General features: G+C 38.7%; 1 protein-coding gene across 6 annotated transcripts in view; it reads right to left on the reverse strand.

The window, feature by feature from the left end:
• Positions 1-1,110: 1,110 nt before the first annotated feature.
• Positions 1,111-17,412, reverse strand: part of SPOP (speckle type BTB/POZ protein) — a 66,283-nt gene continuing 49,981 nt past the window's right edge. For all 6 annotated transcript variants that reach the window (XM_079134298.1, XM_079134300.1, XM_079134303.1 and 3 more), the window contains 6 exons: positions 17,281-17,408; positions 10,630-10,807; positions 7,939-7,994; positions 7,357-7,479; positions 3,808-3,950; positions 1,111-2,201 (listed from right to left, as the gene is read on the reverse strand). In XM_079134298.1, the coding sequence (XP_078990424.1) occupies positions 2,057-2,201; positions 3,808-3,950; positions 7,357-7,479; positions 7,939-7,994; positions 10,630-10,807; positions 17,281-17,408 (773 nt within the window). In that variant the 3' untranslated portion in view covers positions 1,111-2,056. The remainder of the gene's footprint in view (positions 2,202-3,807; positions 3,951-7,356; positions 7,480-7,938; positions 7,995-10,629; positions 10,808-17,280; positions 17,409-17,412) is intronic.

Genomic DNA, 17,412 nt, shown 5'->3' on the forward strand with positions numbered 1-17,412 from the left:
AGAGACTTTGCATCTGCCCTGATCTCAGGGTCTGTGTGCTGATCTGGAAAGCAGGGCTGAAGAGGCACAGGATAACAGTCAGTACACAGGGAACTTGGCATTTCCTTATACAGGTAACACTAAGGAGGAACCCAGGAAGTGCAATGGAGTGCTTTCTAATAAACAAATTCTGCCCTTGATTATATAGATAATAGAACAAAACTGTTCCTTTTGGGGTTGGTAGGATAAATAAAAAGTGGAAAATCTGCAAAGGCTAAAGGTTCACTGAAAGAAAATGGAAAGTGAAATAGGTTGAAGTTCCACTGAAACTTAAAAAAAAAAAAAAAAGGTTGGAAAAATAGCCAATTCATTTTCTAGTGTATCCTGCGTGTCCTAACAGTGCTATGAAGCAGGCTAACAGGGAACCCTAGAATATTCTTGTAAGCACACTGGAGTTAAGATGATAATTTTTCTGGAAACACATAAAGTCAATGATAGGACCAGTCAGAGACAATCATTTCCCTTTATTTAATCTCCACATTTGTGTCCCCTGGATCTGTTAATATTTAGTTAGGAGAAAGGAGATTGGGGATTAGCTCTTAAAACATACAGGATGCAGAAAAGCCCAGTACAATTACTTGCCTTGGCAGAGGTAGGGGCCTGGTCCCTCGTTAGAATGTGGACTGTCAGATACTCAAGGAGGACAAAAGACTGGCAGATGCTGATAGCTCACAAAGGAAACTTGAGATTATGAAAAATAAATAAATCCCTCAAGCTTATTAGACATTTCAAACATAATCCCTGAAAGATGAAGGATCAAACTAGGCCTTCAAAATCCCTTAAGCAAGGAACTCAGACTCAAGAGACAAGCCAGGTGAGTGAAACAAAAGACCAGAGATACCACACAGTACAAAATAGTAATTATTTATATTTTCAAAAAGAAAAAAATTAACATTTGGAAGTTCTCCCCTGTAGGAAGAGGGCTAAGAAGGAGGAACAGGACTGGCTCCTATGCAGGTGGCAAGTCAGGTACGAACAGCTGAGCAATCTGTGCTGGGACTTTTTTCACACAGCATTAATAATAAAATTTCCTTTTTTCTTCTCTTCTTTTTGTTGTTTTCATTTAGTGTGTTTTCTGTTTTCTTGGGTTTTTTTTTTTTTTTTTTTTTTTTTTTTGGTTTTTGTTTTTGTTTTTTAGAAAAAAGGGAGGGGAGTGGGAAGAGAAATAAAATCAGAGAAAAATGCCAAAAAACATTTTCCACAATATCTAAAAACAGAGAACCATAGTTCTTGTCAAGACAGCATGAATTCTGGATGAATTATTTTTTCCAGTTTTCAACACCAATAAAGATTTTTGCAAAAGCCACTATCATCAGAACACTTATCTTCCAGATCAAATAACCTCTTCCCCTTTTGCCTTGGTTTGTCACTTTCATAAGAGGATAAAAGGATGTATTCTGTTCTTGCAAACAATAAGTGCTAACGAGAGAGCTCTTCTGATACTTGTATGGTGGTCAGGAGTTTTCACAAACATCCAAGCTTCAGCACAGTTGAAAGGACTAAAATTTGTTTCTCTCAACATAAATACTATTAGAATTCACAAACTGATTTTTGAAAAATTCTGCAAAAACTCTTCTTTTCTTTTCCCTTCTCTTAAAACTAAATGTCCTTTTTTTATTTTCTTTTTTCTTTTTTTCCTTTTTCCTTTTTGCTCCAGGCACCTGACAATTGTTCTGCTCAGTCAGATGCAGGCAGGTTTCTCCGAAGTACCACGACTGAGATGTGCTCAGGGCCAGCACCTAAACTGAATCCCAGAGTCAGACTTGGCCAGGCCAAAGGGAACACGGTGACACAGCAACAGGGTTTTCATTAGGTTGAGTAGCCCCAAGTCCTGGGCCCTTCCCTCCCCCCAGCTTCCCCAAGTTTTTAGTGCTGTTTCAAAAGTCTGGGGCCATGATGCAGTCTTTTCCCCACAACAGAGCAAAGCTCCATAGATTGCGCTGTCTACCTGGTGGTCAGTGGCAGCAATAGGGGCTGCTGCTTCTGGAAAATCCGGAGTCTTGCAACAGGCAGGATCTTAGGATTGCTTCAGGCGTTTGCGGGGGGGCCCCAGGAAAGGGCACTGTGCTGAAGCCAGAGAGCGATATGCTTCAGCCACCAAGTGGGGATGTGACACAACCATTGACTTCCATCCAGAGGTCTCCAAGACATCCGAAGCATGACTAAGAGAAATGTGGAGAGAGGGATTATCAAAGGGAGTGAGCACAAGTCGGATGAACAGCCACCTAGACCGCCTAATTTTCTGATGTTTGGTGTAAAGGGTGTTAATGAAAGAACCCTTAAAATACAAAAGACTTTGAGCCACTGTACTCTCAAGGACAAAAAACGAAATGTTCCTCAGCCTCCTCTCAACATTGTCCATGTTTTTTACATTCATTAATGATGTTAATAAGGAGAGAAGCAGGGTTGCCTCAGTCAGACAGCTCTGAGCTTCCACCTGGCTGATCTGTAACCATAGGGCACATCATAGTCTGGGGCCTATATAGTTGTCAAAAAAGAGGGAATAATAATTCACTTTTTATTCAATGGCTGAATTAATTTCTAAAAAACACCTTGTAAGAATCCAGTGTACAGGGAGCACTCAATAGTACTAACATTTATTGGTTTCCTCCCTCCTTCTTCTTCTGTCTCAATTGGTAACTCCTTAGAAATAATCTTATGTCAGGTTTGGTGGAGCAGGCCTGTAATTCCAGAGACTCGAGAGACTGAGGCAGGAAGATCTTGAGTTCAAAACTAGCCTCAGGAGCTGGGGTTGTGGCTCAGCACTAGAGTGCTCACCTAGCATGTGTGAGGCACTGGGTTGGATCCTTAGCATCATATACAAATGAATTTTTAAAATAAAGCTATTCTGTCCACCTAAAAAAATACTGAAAAACAACAACAACAAAAAAGAACAAAAACAACAACAACAAAAAACAACAACCAACCTCAGCAACTCAGCAAGACCCTGTCTTTAAATGAAATACAAAAATGGGCTGGGGATGTGGCTTGGTAATTAAGTGCCCCTGGGTTCAATACCCAGTAAAAAAAAAAAAAAAAAAAAAAATTACAACTATACTTAGAGGGCCTTACTTCCTTTCTTTGGACATTTTTTGGTTTTTAAATATTGTTTGCTCATTTACCTGGAATGTCTCTGACCTGTCCCACCCCAGAGCTGCTGTTTTTAGGGCCTCCCCACCCCAACTTTTGCTTTCAATCAGGCAAGGGAATAGAATTTTCCCTTCTGAGAAGATGGGCTGTAGTCACCACTCCTTGTGGCCCCTTCAAAGTTTTTCAAAAAGCATTAGGGCCAGGTCATCTGTAACTTAGGATGAAAAAACATATCTAGTTGAATGTTTCTCCCAATAGAATATTTAAGTCTGAGCTCCCAATCATTCCTTCTCTTTTCCCCATTCTACAACAGACAGATACATTTTACTAACTCATAAAAAACATGCTTCTATTCTCCCAGAAATCTGTCTTTATTAAGTCAGTGAAGGTGAAGTAAAGATGCTATTGTCTGGGGGTACACAGATTTTTCAGGACAGCAAACTATCATTTTCATCAATTCCAATCACTATTTGAAAGTAAAACATACTTAACTCACCAATCCATGAAAACAAACCATTTTCCATATTGTCAAGCTGAAGGAAAAGATGAGAACTCTACACTTACTACCAAAAGGTTAACGAAGCTACTTGCCTGTTTTACTCACTAATTCAAAGTCTTTCTCATTTCTTTAGCTATCCCAATTATTCTGAAAGAGAAACTTTGAAGATGCCAACTCACTAGTTGATGAAATCCACTGCCTGAGTTTTCAACTGATCTGCGCTGTGGAGGTCAGCCAGGATGAGAATTTCTGCGGCATTCTCCACGGAGAGGTTACTGCAGAGGGCATCCTCACACATGACCTTTAAACGCTCCAGGGCATACTGTAAAACACAAGCACTGCTGTCGTCAGAGCAGTAATAGCTCTGGGCTGACTGCTACTGAAGTTGTTTTCTTTAGCAGTACTGCCGTATAACCAGAAACCTGAACAGAATTACATACAGCATGAAAAGCTACAACTGCAATTATAAAATGACCATACTCTAAAGGTTAGTTGTTTAAGCTAAGACAGTTAAAATAACTTGGGCAGCTGCCATTCAAATTTTAAAGTCTACCTATTAGAAAAAAAAAAAAAAAAAAAAAAAAAAAAAAAGGCAATGGCAATGACAGAATCCTTAAGTTACTGTATCTGTTGACTATGACTAAAGTCTTTCTTCACCCATTGCCACCTACCCTTACAATTAATGTTGTAAGCCAACAGGAGCATTAAGCTTTCCGCAATCCTTTTATTTAGAGCTGACTAGGGTGAAGCACAGTCCTTTCTACTTAAGCATTGTCACTACCCCAGCAGGATCTCCTAACTGGCCCATCAGGAAGTGAAAAAGAGCCCTGTGGTGACTTTCACCAGCATCTCTGCCACTAGCTGTTCCTGAATGAGGGTCATCCAAGGGACTTCTTTTCAATAGGAAAGGATAAACGAAATCCCATTTTATTGGGGTTGAGGTTAAGATTCTCAGGTAAAAGAACAAAGCAGCAGAGACCCTGGATCCAGTTTCAGTTTAAAAATTTCTTGTCTTCTAAGTAAAGGGCATATATGTTCTGGAAATGGAAGGTCTAGGTTAATGCTGGGGCACATCTGATCTAGCTGACTGGGTTGGATGCAACTCTACTACTTGCTCTCTAATATGAGATTATGAACTTACTAAGGAACTTCAGGGAAACAAAAGAGGAAAGAAATAAAAGGCGGCACAAAATAAAATATCATTAATCAGTTCACAGGAGAATAGTTTGCTTTGAGGCTATCCAGTCTCCTTATGGGTCCCATCTTGAGGGCCTTAGAACTCAATGACATGATGCCCCTCCAGGCTGAATCATGGCAATCAAATCAGGACAATTTTATTGTTATGAATTCTGGGTGAGGAGGCATATCTGCTGGCACTCTGATCTCCTGCAGCAAGAAGAGTTTTATTGGTTTTGGTGCAACTTTAATTTTTTACATTTGAGTAACTGAAAAACAGTTTCCATGGAAAATGGGAATGACACTAGACAAGCAAGAAATGAGGTTGCTGTTTTTGTTTTAAAAGGCTGGAAAAGGTTGAGTAAACGTTCAATCTTTTACAGTACTGCACAGACTATTCCTCTTATCCTTTCTAATACATTCTTTTAAAAGGACTTTCACTGTGAATAGCTCTGATCCCTACTGCATAATTAGACAAAAGTAGCCATTCTTGTCCCTTGGGGGACAAAGTTTTTTTTCTTAATTATGCTTCTGAAAAACCTACCTAATGGCAGTACTTACCCGGGAGATTGAAATTGTGTCTCCCAGGCCTGGCCAACGTATTTTGTTTTGTTTTTGGTCTAATTACACATGTCCCCAGGAGACTGGAAATGCTCAGAAGAAGCTGTTTCAACCTCTTGGGTAAATTCTAGATGTTTAGATCCTTCCATGAAAGATTTCTTACTCTGCTTTCCTCAAACTCATGGGGAGGTGTAAAGGTAAAAATATTTTCAAATAGGATTGGAGCACAGACCATCTTAGCAAGAAATTCTGAATGGAATTTGAAAATACACCCTTCAGTTATTTCTCATTCATAAATTTAAATCACTGCTGTGATTCAACTGCTTTTTCTTTTAAAAATATGTTGTCTTGGAAATACCATCCTTGGCAGGGAAATTCAGGCTGATGTCCCCGTCCTGTGTGCTTACAGTAAGCAGCCAGTAGGGTCTTTGGCTGAGGAACAAGAACCAAAACCTAGGGGTACAGGAGTTTAACCTTGATTCTAAAGGATGTACAACTGTGAGCCTCAGTATTTCTGTCTAAAAAGTGGGCCTTGAAATACTACTCATCCTTAATGGGATCTAGAAGATGAGGGGAATAAATACCTGATATATGTAAGCACAAGTGACTACTTCGCTGAAAATCAGAGCTCACACAAGGTAGATCTACATAAACTTTATGAAAAACAGATATTGGGCTGTGTCTTCTACCTTTCCAGAGCTGGCAGTGAATATTTTCTTGCTGTCTCTATTGAAAGCAAGTTTCCCCTGGTCCTAACAGGAATATTTGAAGGGTTTGAAGTTTTCACATTGCTAATTGTACTAATACAAGTCTTGAAAGGTGATAAGAAGGATACAGTTATTATTCCAATCTTTTATCGGGAGCACTGATTGGATCCACATGCCTCATCTTCTGTAAACATTCCAAAAAGCTGATTGATAAAGAGGAAAACCTCCACAGGAACCCAGGCACCTTCCTTTGTCCTCAGGTGTAAAGGGATATATGAGAAGACTATCTCCCTCAGCGAATCCTGGGAAGGCTCTTGGACCCTTCAGCTGGCACCCACTTCTCCCCCAGATGGGTGCTGTAGAATCATAGCAGGAAGAGGGGCGCTTCCAGCAGAACGCCTTTCTCAGAGGGTCCACTGTTGGGGGTTAGAAGCCTTTTAAACTCCCCTCATATCAACCACCCCTGCCCCCTACACAAGAGAAGCTTCCACAGGGCAAATTCTGATCCTTCTGCTCTGCCCCAGAGGTAGCATTTCCACAGTATCCAGGACCTGGGCAGGCAGGCCACTGAGCTCCATCTGATGTGCGTACTCAAAGAAAATCAGTTCCCTGGTATGAGTTTTAGGGACCATTAATCCTCAGAGGTGATCCCTGAGACAGGGCTAACTAAACTGAAGAAATGCTAGCTATCGTATTCCCTTTCAGAAAATTTGCAGTGCACACTAACATGTCAAAGGTTCTGAGAAATCCTGCAGCAAAATGGAAACTATTTGATTTGGATAAATTCAGTATCTCTTTTGTCCCAAAACGCTATTAACTGTCTTATAATTTTGAAGAACTATGGTATATTTCAATAGCTACTTAGCTAAAGCTGAAAATGCTAGACAGTGAAAGACTATTCTCTTATTGACAAAGTTTAAACAACTTAATGAATTTTAAAACATCTTGCAAATTATAAAGCACAATTCAAGTGTTAGTATGAAACATTACTCTCACTGTGGTTAAATTGGAGATGGGGAAAAGAAGAGAGGTAAATCTCCAACCTATCCTTCTTTTCTGTAGGCTGGGGTGACCCTACAGTTCACCAATCAAAGCAGTACACTTTTGAGAACAAAACAGACTCTATTAATTGCCTTGGAGCAACATATATAAACCAGATTGTCCTGGCTAAAACTAGGATACATGCCTATTTTACCCACAATGCAATATAGAAGCCTATTTACAGAACTCAACAGGTCACAATAATTCCTAAGTCCTACGGTCATTTTTCTATTCTTATCTCACCTTGTCAGCAGCTGCCAGCAAATCATCAGCCATTTTATCAAGATTTGGAGCCTTCCCCGTGTAAATGAAGCACATCATCTCCTTAAAAACTTCAGGCTCCACATCATTGATTTCAACCCGATTCTATGCCAGAAAAACAGAAAATGAGAAACACTCCAACGGAAAAATTTCCTAAACTATTTTCATGATTTTAAGCTCTACTGAGGAAAGAATCTTGTATCACTTTAAACCTGACATGAATAGAAAAGTCTCCCTGTCCTAAGGATTTTAATAGTTTTTTTTTTCTTCCATCATGTGTACCAACCAACTTTGCTTTCTTAAATAGCAAAGCAACTATATCTTTGACTTGCCATCTTGATTTTACTGAGTTTTATAAGTAGAAACACATGCCTCACCCAAAACTGTTTATATAATCTGCCTGGGGATAATGAGTCCACTTTACTTGGAGTACTAACAGACCACCTCACTCTGCTCTCAGAAGGGGTCTGTTCAGGGAGTTGTTCCATTTTAATAACATAGTAAGAAAAAAAAAATAGGAAAATAAATCACTTGGATAAGACACTTCTCCATTCGGTTACTTACCTTTTTGCTCTCCTCCATTTCATGTTCAAACATGGCACTAAAAACTGGAGAACGTGCTACAAAGTGAAAAGGGAACAAGTAGAGATTATCCCATGAAAATCTCTTGGTTCTCTCCAGCTATGATGAAGAGATCATTTTCCTTCCTGTTCCATTACTACAGAAAAGGGACGCAGCCTGAAATTACACTAGAATTATAAAATTCCTTTCTTCATAATTATAAAATTTCTTTCTTTATATATTATACCATGTATTATCACTATATAAAGGAAAAGAAGGAACTACTACTTTCAAAAATCTTTCTTATTAGCTCTATTCCAAACATCCATATTTTAAGGAAATTATGCCAATTACCTATGTTGGATGACAATGCTGTATCCTTTGTGTAGATCTGGGGTTACAAATGGAAGGTTCCTCATGGTCCAAGCAGGGAGTCCTATACCTAGGTTTTGGACTAGAACAGTGATACCATACTTTTCTCCACCTCTAGGGACCACACAGCAAGAAATTCAAGGGCTGAGCTTGGTAGTATGCACCAACCAGATGAAGAGCATGCTCATTTGTGGCAGGCTGTCTTCTGCCAAGCTATGCATCCTTAACAGATATCCCCCTCAGAAAAGGTTTTAAAAAAAAAAAAAAGAGCCTCATATAGCACAGGTTCATGGCCCTTCAAAGTAAGCTTTGCCTCATAAAATGACCTTTTTCCATATTTAATTTCTTTCATTAGGGAGAATTTAAATTTAGTTTTCCCCTGTAGGAGTGGGGATAATGAAAACAGGCTGAAAAACAATGCTCTATTTCATGCACATTCTAGGCTAATGAACACCATGAAAAATAAATTTCAATGATAAAATGGTTAAGAACTCAAAATTTTCATGTTGCCAAATTAACTGGGTGTATGGGTCAAAGTTGAGACTATCAACCACTACCTAAGAGTGAAAGAACAGATGGAATATGTAGGAGGCCTCTGAGCTAGCAGGGAACTGGAACTTTTGGTCTACAGTTTATGTCAGAAAGAACTAATTTTAGCTTCACCATTTTCTAACCATTTTCTTGGGCAAATCACTTAATGTTCTGAACCTCAGTTATTTAATGTATACCAAAAGCATAGTAATTCTCACAGTTTTTGTCTCAGAAGACTTATAGACTATAAGTCAATAGGTACTAAACAAACAGTTGAAGATTAAAGGACTAATGCTTTTAACAAACAGGGAAGGGTCCACAGCAGTAGATACGTCTTAGAGGGACATCAGTAGGTAGACAGCAGCTCAAGTGATGGAAATAGATAAAATCACCCAAGGAGAGTCAAGTAAAAATTGAACTTAAGCAGACCCTTAGGGCTCACCAATGTTTTAAGGAATAGTTGAACAAGAGTGAGGGAGGTCACACATTAGGAGCAGCCAGAAAAATCAAAGAAAGGAATTAGGCAATATATGAACTGAAGAGTTTCTCAAATTTAGGAACAAGCAGGTCATGCATATAACTTTGGAAAACTGCTTTCATAGCCTGGAGGTTAACTGAGGACAAGTAGGAGGAATGAAGTAGAGAATGAATGTGCTAACTCAAGAAATTTAGCTTTGGGGTTGAGGGGAGAGAATGAGAATGAATATATGTGAATAATTGCTAGAGTAAGGTTTCTGGGAAGGCAGAATAGGATCTTAACACAGAAGTAGAAAGAAACAGTCTGCTGTGCATCTGAGGAGGAACTCTTCCTCCCCTGAGAATGTACGTTAGAGGCAAGAGTCAAAAGGTGGTCCTGCAAAAGGGCCTCGACGTTCTCCTGGAACAAGTGGGCAAGGTCATCTTACAGGAGGTTGGAGGTTAAAGAAGAGTGGCTAAAGTCTGAAATATCTATTGTTGAAAGAAAGAAAAGGGGGCTAACTCTGCATCTATAGTAAGGCATTTTGGCAGTGTTGAGGGCCTCGCTAAGCATTCAGACATTAATGTGAATTAACAACTTCTTTTAGCATTAACAGTGATGCCTAGTTGAAACAGGGAATGGGAAGATGTTAGATGAGGTAGATCATGTTTTGCCAGGTGTGTACTTTAAAATGATGGAGGTGAGTGTCCTAAGAAGCATTTTGCCTGAAAATTCATGGGATCTCCTCACAGATCTTATGATCTGAAGAGAAATGTGTGGCTGTTATTCTTTCTTGTGTGGTGAAGTCAGTCCTCTCTGGTCAGTTTCTCTTCTGGGTCAGTGTTTCTTGTCTTACAGGCCAAAGACCTATTTGAGTGAGTCCTGACTCTGTGTCAGGGACAACAATCTCACTCTCATGTGTTTATATCAAAGTGAGTACAAGACAAGGGCTGGGAATCAGCCAGATGGTATTTATCCTGAGTACAGAATCCTCTTCTTTATATCTGAAACTCCATCTAGGAGCTGATACCAGCTCCTAACAAGAATCCTGACGCTACTTTTGGTGTAAATGCATTCATAACCTTTGTATATCATTATCCACTCCTTCAAAATGGAGGCTTAGGTACACTACAGAAAGGAAAAACAGAAATGCCATTTTTTTATGGAGAGTAGCCTTTTGGTTATGAGAACTAATATCATAATATAAAAGTATATTTATATGCAGGGTATTTTTTTGTAGCTGAGTTAAAAAAGTTGAAGTTGTTCAAAAGATGATTATATAGCCACTGTTTATTTCACCAAAACTATAAACCAACCCATAAATCAATACCAACCTGCTAAGATAGCTTTATGAGCCTGGAATTCCTGGCCAGCAACACACAGGCAGCAGTCTGTGAACCGGGAATTCTCCCACAGCCCTCCTAACTCATCTGCCAACCGGCATTCAGGAACCTTCACCATATTCATGGTATTCTGGCCAGAAATGTTTACGGAATCTTGTACCACACTCACCTGTGAAATACAAGGAAACAACCCAAGGTTTTTGTTACCAGGTGTTTTCTTTCCATCTGGTAAAGAGAGGTTCTGACCTCACTGCCATAGAACATTCAGTCATAGTCTCAAAACCATCTGCACAAAGCAAGGCTTTATCCTCTGGATCAAGTAATTTTCTATTTATGACAATCATACTTATTTTAAACCAACTCAGGAGAATGCAAAGAGAGCCCTACAAATCTCTTCCCAATTTCTAATATGCTCCACCTCCCTTGCGCTACAAACCTGGGCAAAGCCACAAGGGGGAGAAAAATGACAGAAACAAATGTTAAGCTTCAAGTATTTATTTAATTCTGTGTAGACAAAAAGTTAAATATAAGGAACTCATATAGAAACTACCACTTAAACACTCTAAAGAATCTAGTAACTTAAGCCTAACGGTACTCCACTTGTTTTAGTTAGGTCTGGAACATGCAAAAAAAAAGTGCAGCTTCTTTTTTTGGGGTACTGGGGATTGAACTGAATGTATCATTGAGTACATTCCTAGTCCTTTTTTTTTTTTTTTGTATTGTAAACAAATGGGATACATGTTGTTTCTCTGTTTGTACATGGCGTAAAGGCATACCATTTGTGTAATCATAAATTTACATAGGGTAATGTTGTTTGATTCATTCTGTTATTTTTTCCCTTTCTCCCACCCCTCCCCACCCCTCTTTTCCCTCTATACAGTCCTTCCTTCCTCCATTCTTGCCTAGTCCTTTTTATTTTATTTTATTTTTTTGAGACAAGGACCAAGTTAATTGAGGTTCTTGATAAGTTGCTGACCTTGAACTTGTGATCCTCCCATCTCAGCCTCCTGAGTCACTGGAATTACAGGCAAGCGCCACTATGCCCAGCTCAAGTGTGGCTTCTAAAGGGCCTGATGAATAACTGGTACTTCCTCAAAAATGATAGTTTAATGAACATTGCTGACCCACTAGCAGTAAGGACTGGTTATGGAAGACCTTTCCTTAGGAATAAATGGGTACATATCCCACATCTTTAACATCTATATAGTCAGTCATTTGAGACAATGACATATAGGATGGCTGGCCATAGCTATTCATGCACTTATAGCTCTGGAATGGAATGACAGCTTAACTCCACTTTAACAAAGGGATACAACTTCTCACCATGGCTTCATTGATAACATGTTTTAACCAGATGAATTAAATATTCACACCTAGGTAGAAACCAAGTCAACTTTTAGTTCAATCAGTGAAATTCAGGTAAATCTGTGGGAGTAGCAAGTTAAGGAGTTACAAATCACATAACAACATAAAATAAATGTCAGTTACCAAACAAAAGAAAAGATGCTGCAAAGCAGTTATCTGCCTAACAATGATTATCACACTCCATCTCCTACATCACATTAGGATAGAAAAGTTAAATCTAAACTGAATTTGTAAACCTTGAGAATTAGCTCCCAACTATTGCTACTTCTAATGATCAGATGAGAAAGACAGCTGAGGAACATCCTTAATGACCCAGATTTCTTTTAACCTTCAAGATGCAAGTCATTCCTTAGTCATGGTCATAAACCTAGAGGCAAAGTTAATGTCCCATCCAAATGACCTTAGTCCCTTCTGTATCAGAGTGATATTAAAGTACATTGGTGATTTGGTGGTGAGCATAGGTGCCTTCCAAGAGTGAGATATTTACTATCAAGTCAAGAAACTTATTCATTTGTTTAAAACTAGCTGTTATGATCTTGAGCAATGAAATAAGTCAATCAATTATGAATGTGCTTAGTATGAGTATCACATTTACCAGAGGCAGATTATAACATTATTTTAATAGCCTGGGATCCAGCACAAATAACCCCACAGAGATTTTCTCTTGTCCTATGTAAGATTTCTTAGTTCAGCCATTTTCTCACATTAATACCCTCACTCTTCGATATAATAATATTAACACCAAAAGTAGAAGTTGCCCGGAAATTCCCAGTCATAGATCTAAAATACTAATTTAAAAAAAAAAAAAGGAAAAGGAAAAGGAAAGACCAATTAAATCCAAATTCCTCATAGGGAAAGGCAGGAGTCTCTGGGGATGGCCAATGAATGGAATGGAGAATGCTTTTGGCACTGTGTTCCTAGCTTGAATTAAACCAGGCTGACAGGAGCCCAAAGTCATTAACACTTGATGGCAATTTAGTAGACTGGGTAAAATGAATTGGCAAGAGCTAAGCTGAATATCTCATCAACTATTGTTACCACTGGACCTTCTTGGTTATATACATGTTTATAATGAGTGGGGCCCAAAGACTGTGACACCTCTCACTGGGACAATTCCTTTCTCTGGACACAGAAAAAAAACACAGCAGGAAGGAGAATGTACCTTTACTGTCTGAACTAGGCTTGTTCTGTAGATATATAGATGCCTGGAGTCTCCAGAGCACAGAATGTCTGGCACCTCTTACCAACATTAAATACGCTTAATTAAAAATAAATTTTAAATGGCACTCACAAATGAGTCGTCAGAGCCCAAACTTTTAACTTAGAAAGGGATTGTTTTTCTCTGCAAACATGATGATGCTAAAATGAGACCATTTTGAGAAAAACTAAAGATTTTTTTTAATTCCTATAAAGTTGACTATAGAGACTCATTCAGAATTGCAGCTGTGAAGATGACGTGACTGTGACATTTATGTCATCTTATAAATGAATGCATGAAAATGTCTCAGGAAGGCTGTATAATCCCCTAAATTTCAAGTTGTAAAAGGGTCTCACTTTTAAAGTCAGTTCCTTTTCTTAAAAAAAAATTTCATAAAAGACTAAAGATGTGCCAATTCTTATACACTTCATTTACACATAAAGTCAAAGTAAGACCCATGGAAATAGGTTGTTTAACTTCCACACAATTAAAAGAATTGGAAAAATAAACAGATACTGCATATGAAATGTTTATAGAATAACAGCAGCATTTCTCATACAAAAGACTAGCAACAACCTAAATGTCGATCAATAAGAGGATGAATATAATCTGACATCATTTTTATAAAGATCAAAAACAAGCCAAATCTAAACAATATATTATTCATGAATACAATTAATAAACAAGAATAATTAACATAAAATTCAAAATAGCTGTTTCTCATTATCTAAGGGACAGGTTGGGTGGTAGGTTTACTACATTTTCATGCATTATAAACTACAACGATTTTACATATTAAATTAAATTTTCTGTAGGTCAAGAACAATCATGGAATGAATAGGATTTTTAAAAATTAAAAAAAAAATTGTGATAGGCTCTTGCTATGTTGCCCAATCTGGCTTAGAATTTGAGATTCTCCTGCCTCAGATTAGAATAGCTGGGATTATAGGTGTGTGCCACCAAACGCAGCTGCTAGATGGAAAGCTCTGAAAGAGTTAAACAGTATCTGGATATTTCATATTTGGTACATCATATTTCATATGGTGTTTTCTTTTTCATTTTTAATTGCAATATCACAAAGAAGCAGTAAATCTTCTGTTTGTCAAAGGCATATATAGTGAAGGGGGAATACACTGCATCTTTCTTGCAAACACCTATTTGTTTTCAACATAAATAGCTAGAGAGAACTGAAAAATTTCATGAAGATTTTCTGTGGTCCAAATTATTAAAGAGAAAATTAAAAGGGTAACTTAAACACGCTTTCATGTCTTTCCTTCATTACCAAAGTAAATATTCTCTGTCAAGAAAACTTGGGAGAGCCCATGCTTCCTTAGGTAGTTCAGCTCCACTTAGCATAGCGCAGCCGACTAGAGATGAGAACTGCATAGCTGACACGGCCCTGACATTAATTTGTTGCACGATGTTAGGAAAAATTACCTGACCTCCTGAGACACTGCTTCTCTCCCTATAATATGAAATGAAGAAAACAGAATTTGACCTACCTCAGAGGATTGTGATAAGGGACGATTCAAAAAAATGCTTTGAAAATGCTTTCAAATAAGTTAATTAAGCAAAATCAAACCAACTTGGAAGAACTGCCACATTTCCTAAAAGTCAGACAAAGCATCACTGAAAATTGAAAGTGAACCTAGTATGGCACATTACAAACAAGACCGCTCACTTGACATTTTAAAATTACAACCTAATTACATTTAAACATTTAATAACAGTAATACCAAAATAAAGGCCAAATACACAAATGTGTGATCCTGTCTTTCACCTTAGAATTCCCTCTTTGGAGCAGCAAAAAGTCCTTGAAACAACTGCACTTCCTGCATCAGGACAGCACAGAAGAGCCAGAGACTGAGGGAGGAAACGGTGGCCAGTGGGTGCTCAAATCTAAATTTCCATGTGGATATCACCTTCATAAAGGGCTCTAAAAAAGAAAATACTAACTAGGCCTACAGTAAACAACAGGTCAAAGGGATAGAACCTGCACTAAAAATGATTGAGCTATGAAAAATGCTAAGAACTTAGATGAGTTGCAGACATTTTTAAAACCCACATATCCAATACACACACCCACGCAACTGTCTTGCAATGCTGAATGCTACTAAGTCCACAGAGAGCCTTGGAACAGAAACGAGTCTCACTAGGCACAATCCCAAGTATGAGAAGCAACACTCAGCACCTGTGGCCAACAGAAAAGTGTGAGAGGAACAGATGGCACACCTGGTTCAATGGTAAGAAACCGATGGCATCAGCAGAACCCAGCAGACGTTTCCCTGTTCAACATCTCCTCGTTTCCAAAGTGTCATCTCACTTCCCTTCTAAGTCAGTAAGGCAAATCTAAACTTAACCACAGGATTTCTCCTAAGAGAATTTCATATGGGGATGTGAAGAGAGTGAGTGTTGGAACACAGCCTCAGACTTAACCATAGGATGAGAGATTGCCAAGTGAGGGCAGACCAACTGGTTTTCAAATCAAGAATGTCAATACAGGGGTTGGAACAGCTGGAATGGACTGGGTTAGAAGAGGAAGTCATGTGAGAAAAGGCTGGACCCACTGTGGAGTTGGAAATGCTGCAGTAAAGATGATGGTTCTACCTTAAACGACAGATGCAACATGTAGAGATTTTCTTCAGAGAATGGTTTGAAGATTGGCTTTGGGTTCCAACAAAATTAGACTTCTTCACTATTTTAAAGTTTTCTTGAAATACAAGTCTCTAAGATAGGTAAAGATTAAAATTGGTGCTGTTTATATAACATCTAACCTCACACTAAACCACCTAATTGTTCTCATTTCTTCACTGAGGCAACTGAGTATGATCTGTGACCAGTAGGACTTACATAGAATTCAGATTTCAAGTTCACCAACTTGAAATAACTGCTACATTTTACATATTTACATAGATGATATCACTCTAGTATTTCTTTTACTTAGCAATTAAAATGGAGAGGAAGCAGCTATGATGCAAACTATATTTTACGTATTTAGTGTAGTATTTTAATAAACCATGCCTGCAAAGTTTTTTAATCATTAGCAACCATTCTGCTGAAATACAGAAGCCTGCTCCTGCTGGCCAGGCTTCTCTGGCAAAAGGGCAAGATTCCTAAGGGATAACTTTTCCTGATTCATTTGGTGATATACCTTTGGAACTGTCATTAACTCACAGTATGAGGCTATTATTTGACAGAGGGTTCTGGCGGTTGGGGAATTTGCCTGCACCTTCCCCCATGAAGGTAAAGGGGTTGTTCTTATCAAGTGGTGCTGCTCAGGAAGTGGTTCCCAGAACATATGATATACAGAAATGCTAATGTCCTAGTTGAACTGGAGTTCAATTTGAGTTTGTATTTCTAAGTGTATGGAAAACAACTTGAAATGACTACTTAGGATAAACAATGCTCATTAAAGAAACCAGCTTCTCTTGGTCTGGGAATTTTACTTCACAGGTTCTTCCGTATATCTGGAAAGGTTCTTAGGCTCTTGGTGAGAAAAAGTTACTTGACTATAGGTAGCTCTCCTACCTAACTCTGAGTCAGCTTTTACCCTGAAAGAGTGGCTTCCACTTTTCTATTTCACAATGATTCCAGCAAGACAAACCACAGGTATGCAACCCCGGATGGAAGTCACCTAGTTCAAACAGCAGAAAAGGAAAGTGATGCACTGTCAAATACACAGGGACTTCCCACTCAAGGATGAGCCAGGAAGTTTAAGGACCAGACACACACTTTTAATTCCTGGTCACCCTCTTTGGCTTGAAGTGATAACTCTTCCAAATGCTATTTGAAAAACCCACAGTGAAAAAGCCAGAATCTTGACCCAAGCAACTTAATGTTGATGTATACTACAGCACACAATCTCTGTTCTTATGAATAGTAACAAGGGGAAAGCTGAGATGCCAGCAACCTTGAAATCATGAGGCAGTTCAGTCCAGTCACATAAATAACATTTTTGTACATTACTACTCCACTTGGGAATTTTTCTCCTTCCACATTTTTGATACAATACAATTAAGTCCACAAAAGCCCAAGAGGTCTGGGAATGGACAGTCACACCGCAAGGTAAAAGGACTCACCTCGCAAAAGAGGGTAAGCTTGTCATCAGGGAGAAGCCCGTTAGCCTCATCCAAAAGAAAATCTCTACGGATGAATTTTTTGAATCCCCAGTCCTTGCCTTGCACAAACCTATAAGCTCGTTGACTCTCTGG

The sequence above is a fragment of the Sciurus vulgaris genome (genome assembly GCF_902686455.1).
Source record: "Sciurus vulgaris genome assembly, chromosome: 3".
Taxonomy (NCBI): Eukaryota; Metazoa; Chordata; class Mammalia; order Rodentia; family Sciuridae; genus Sciurus; species Sciurus vulgaris.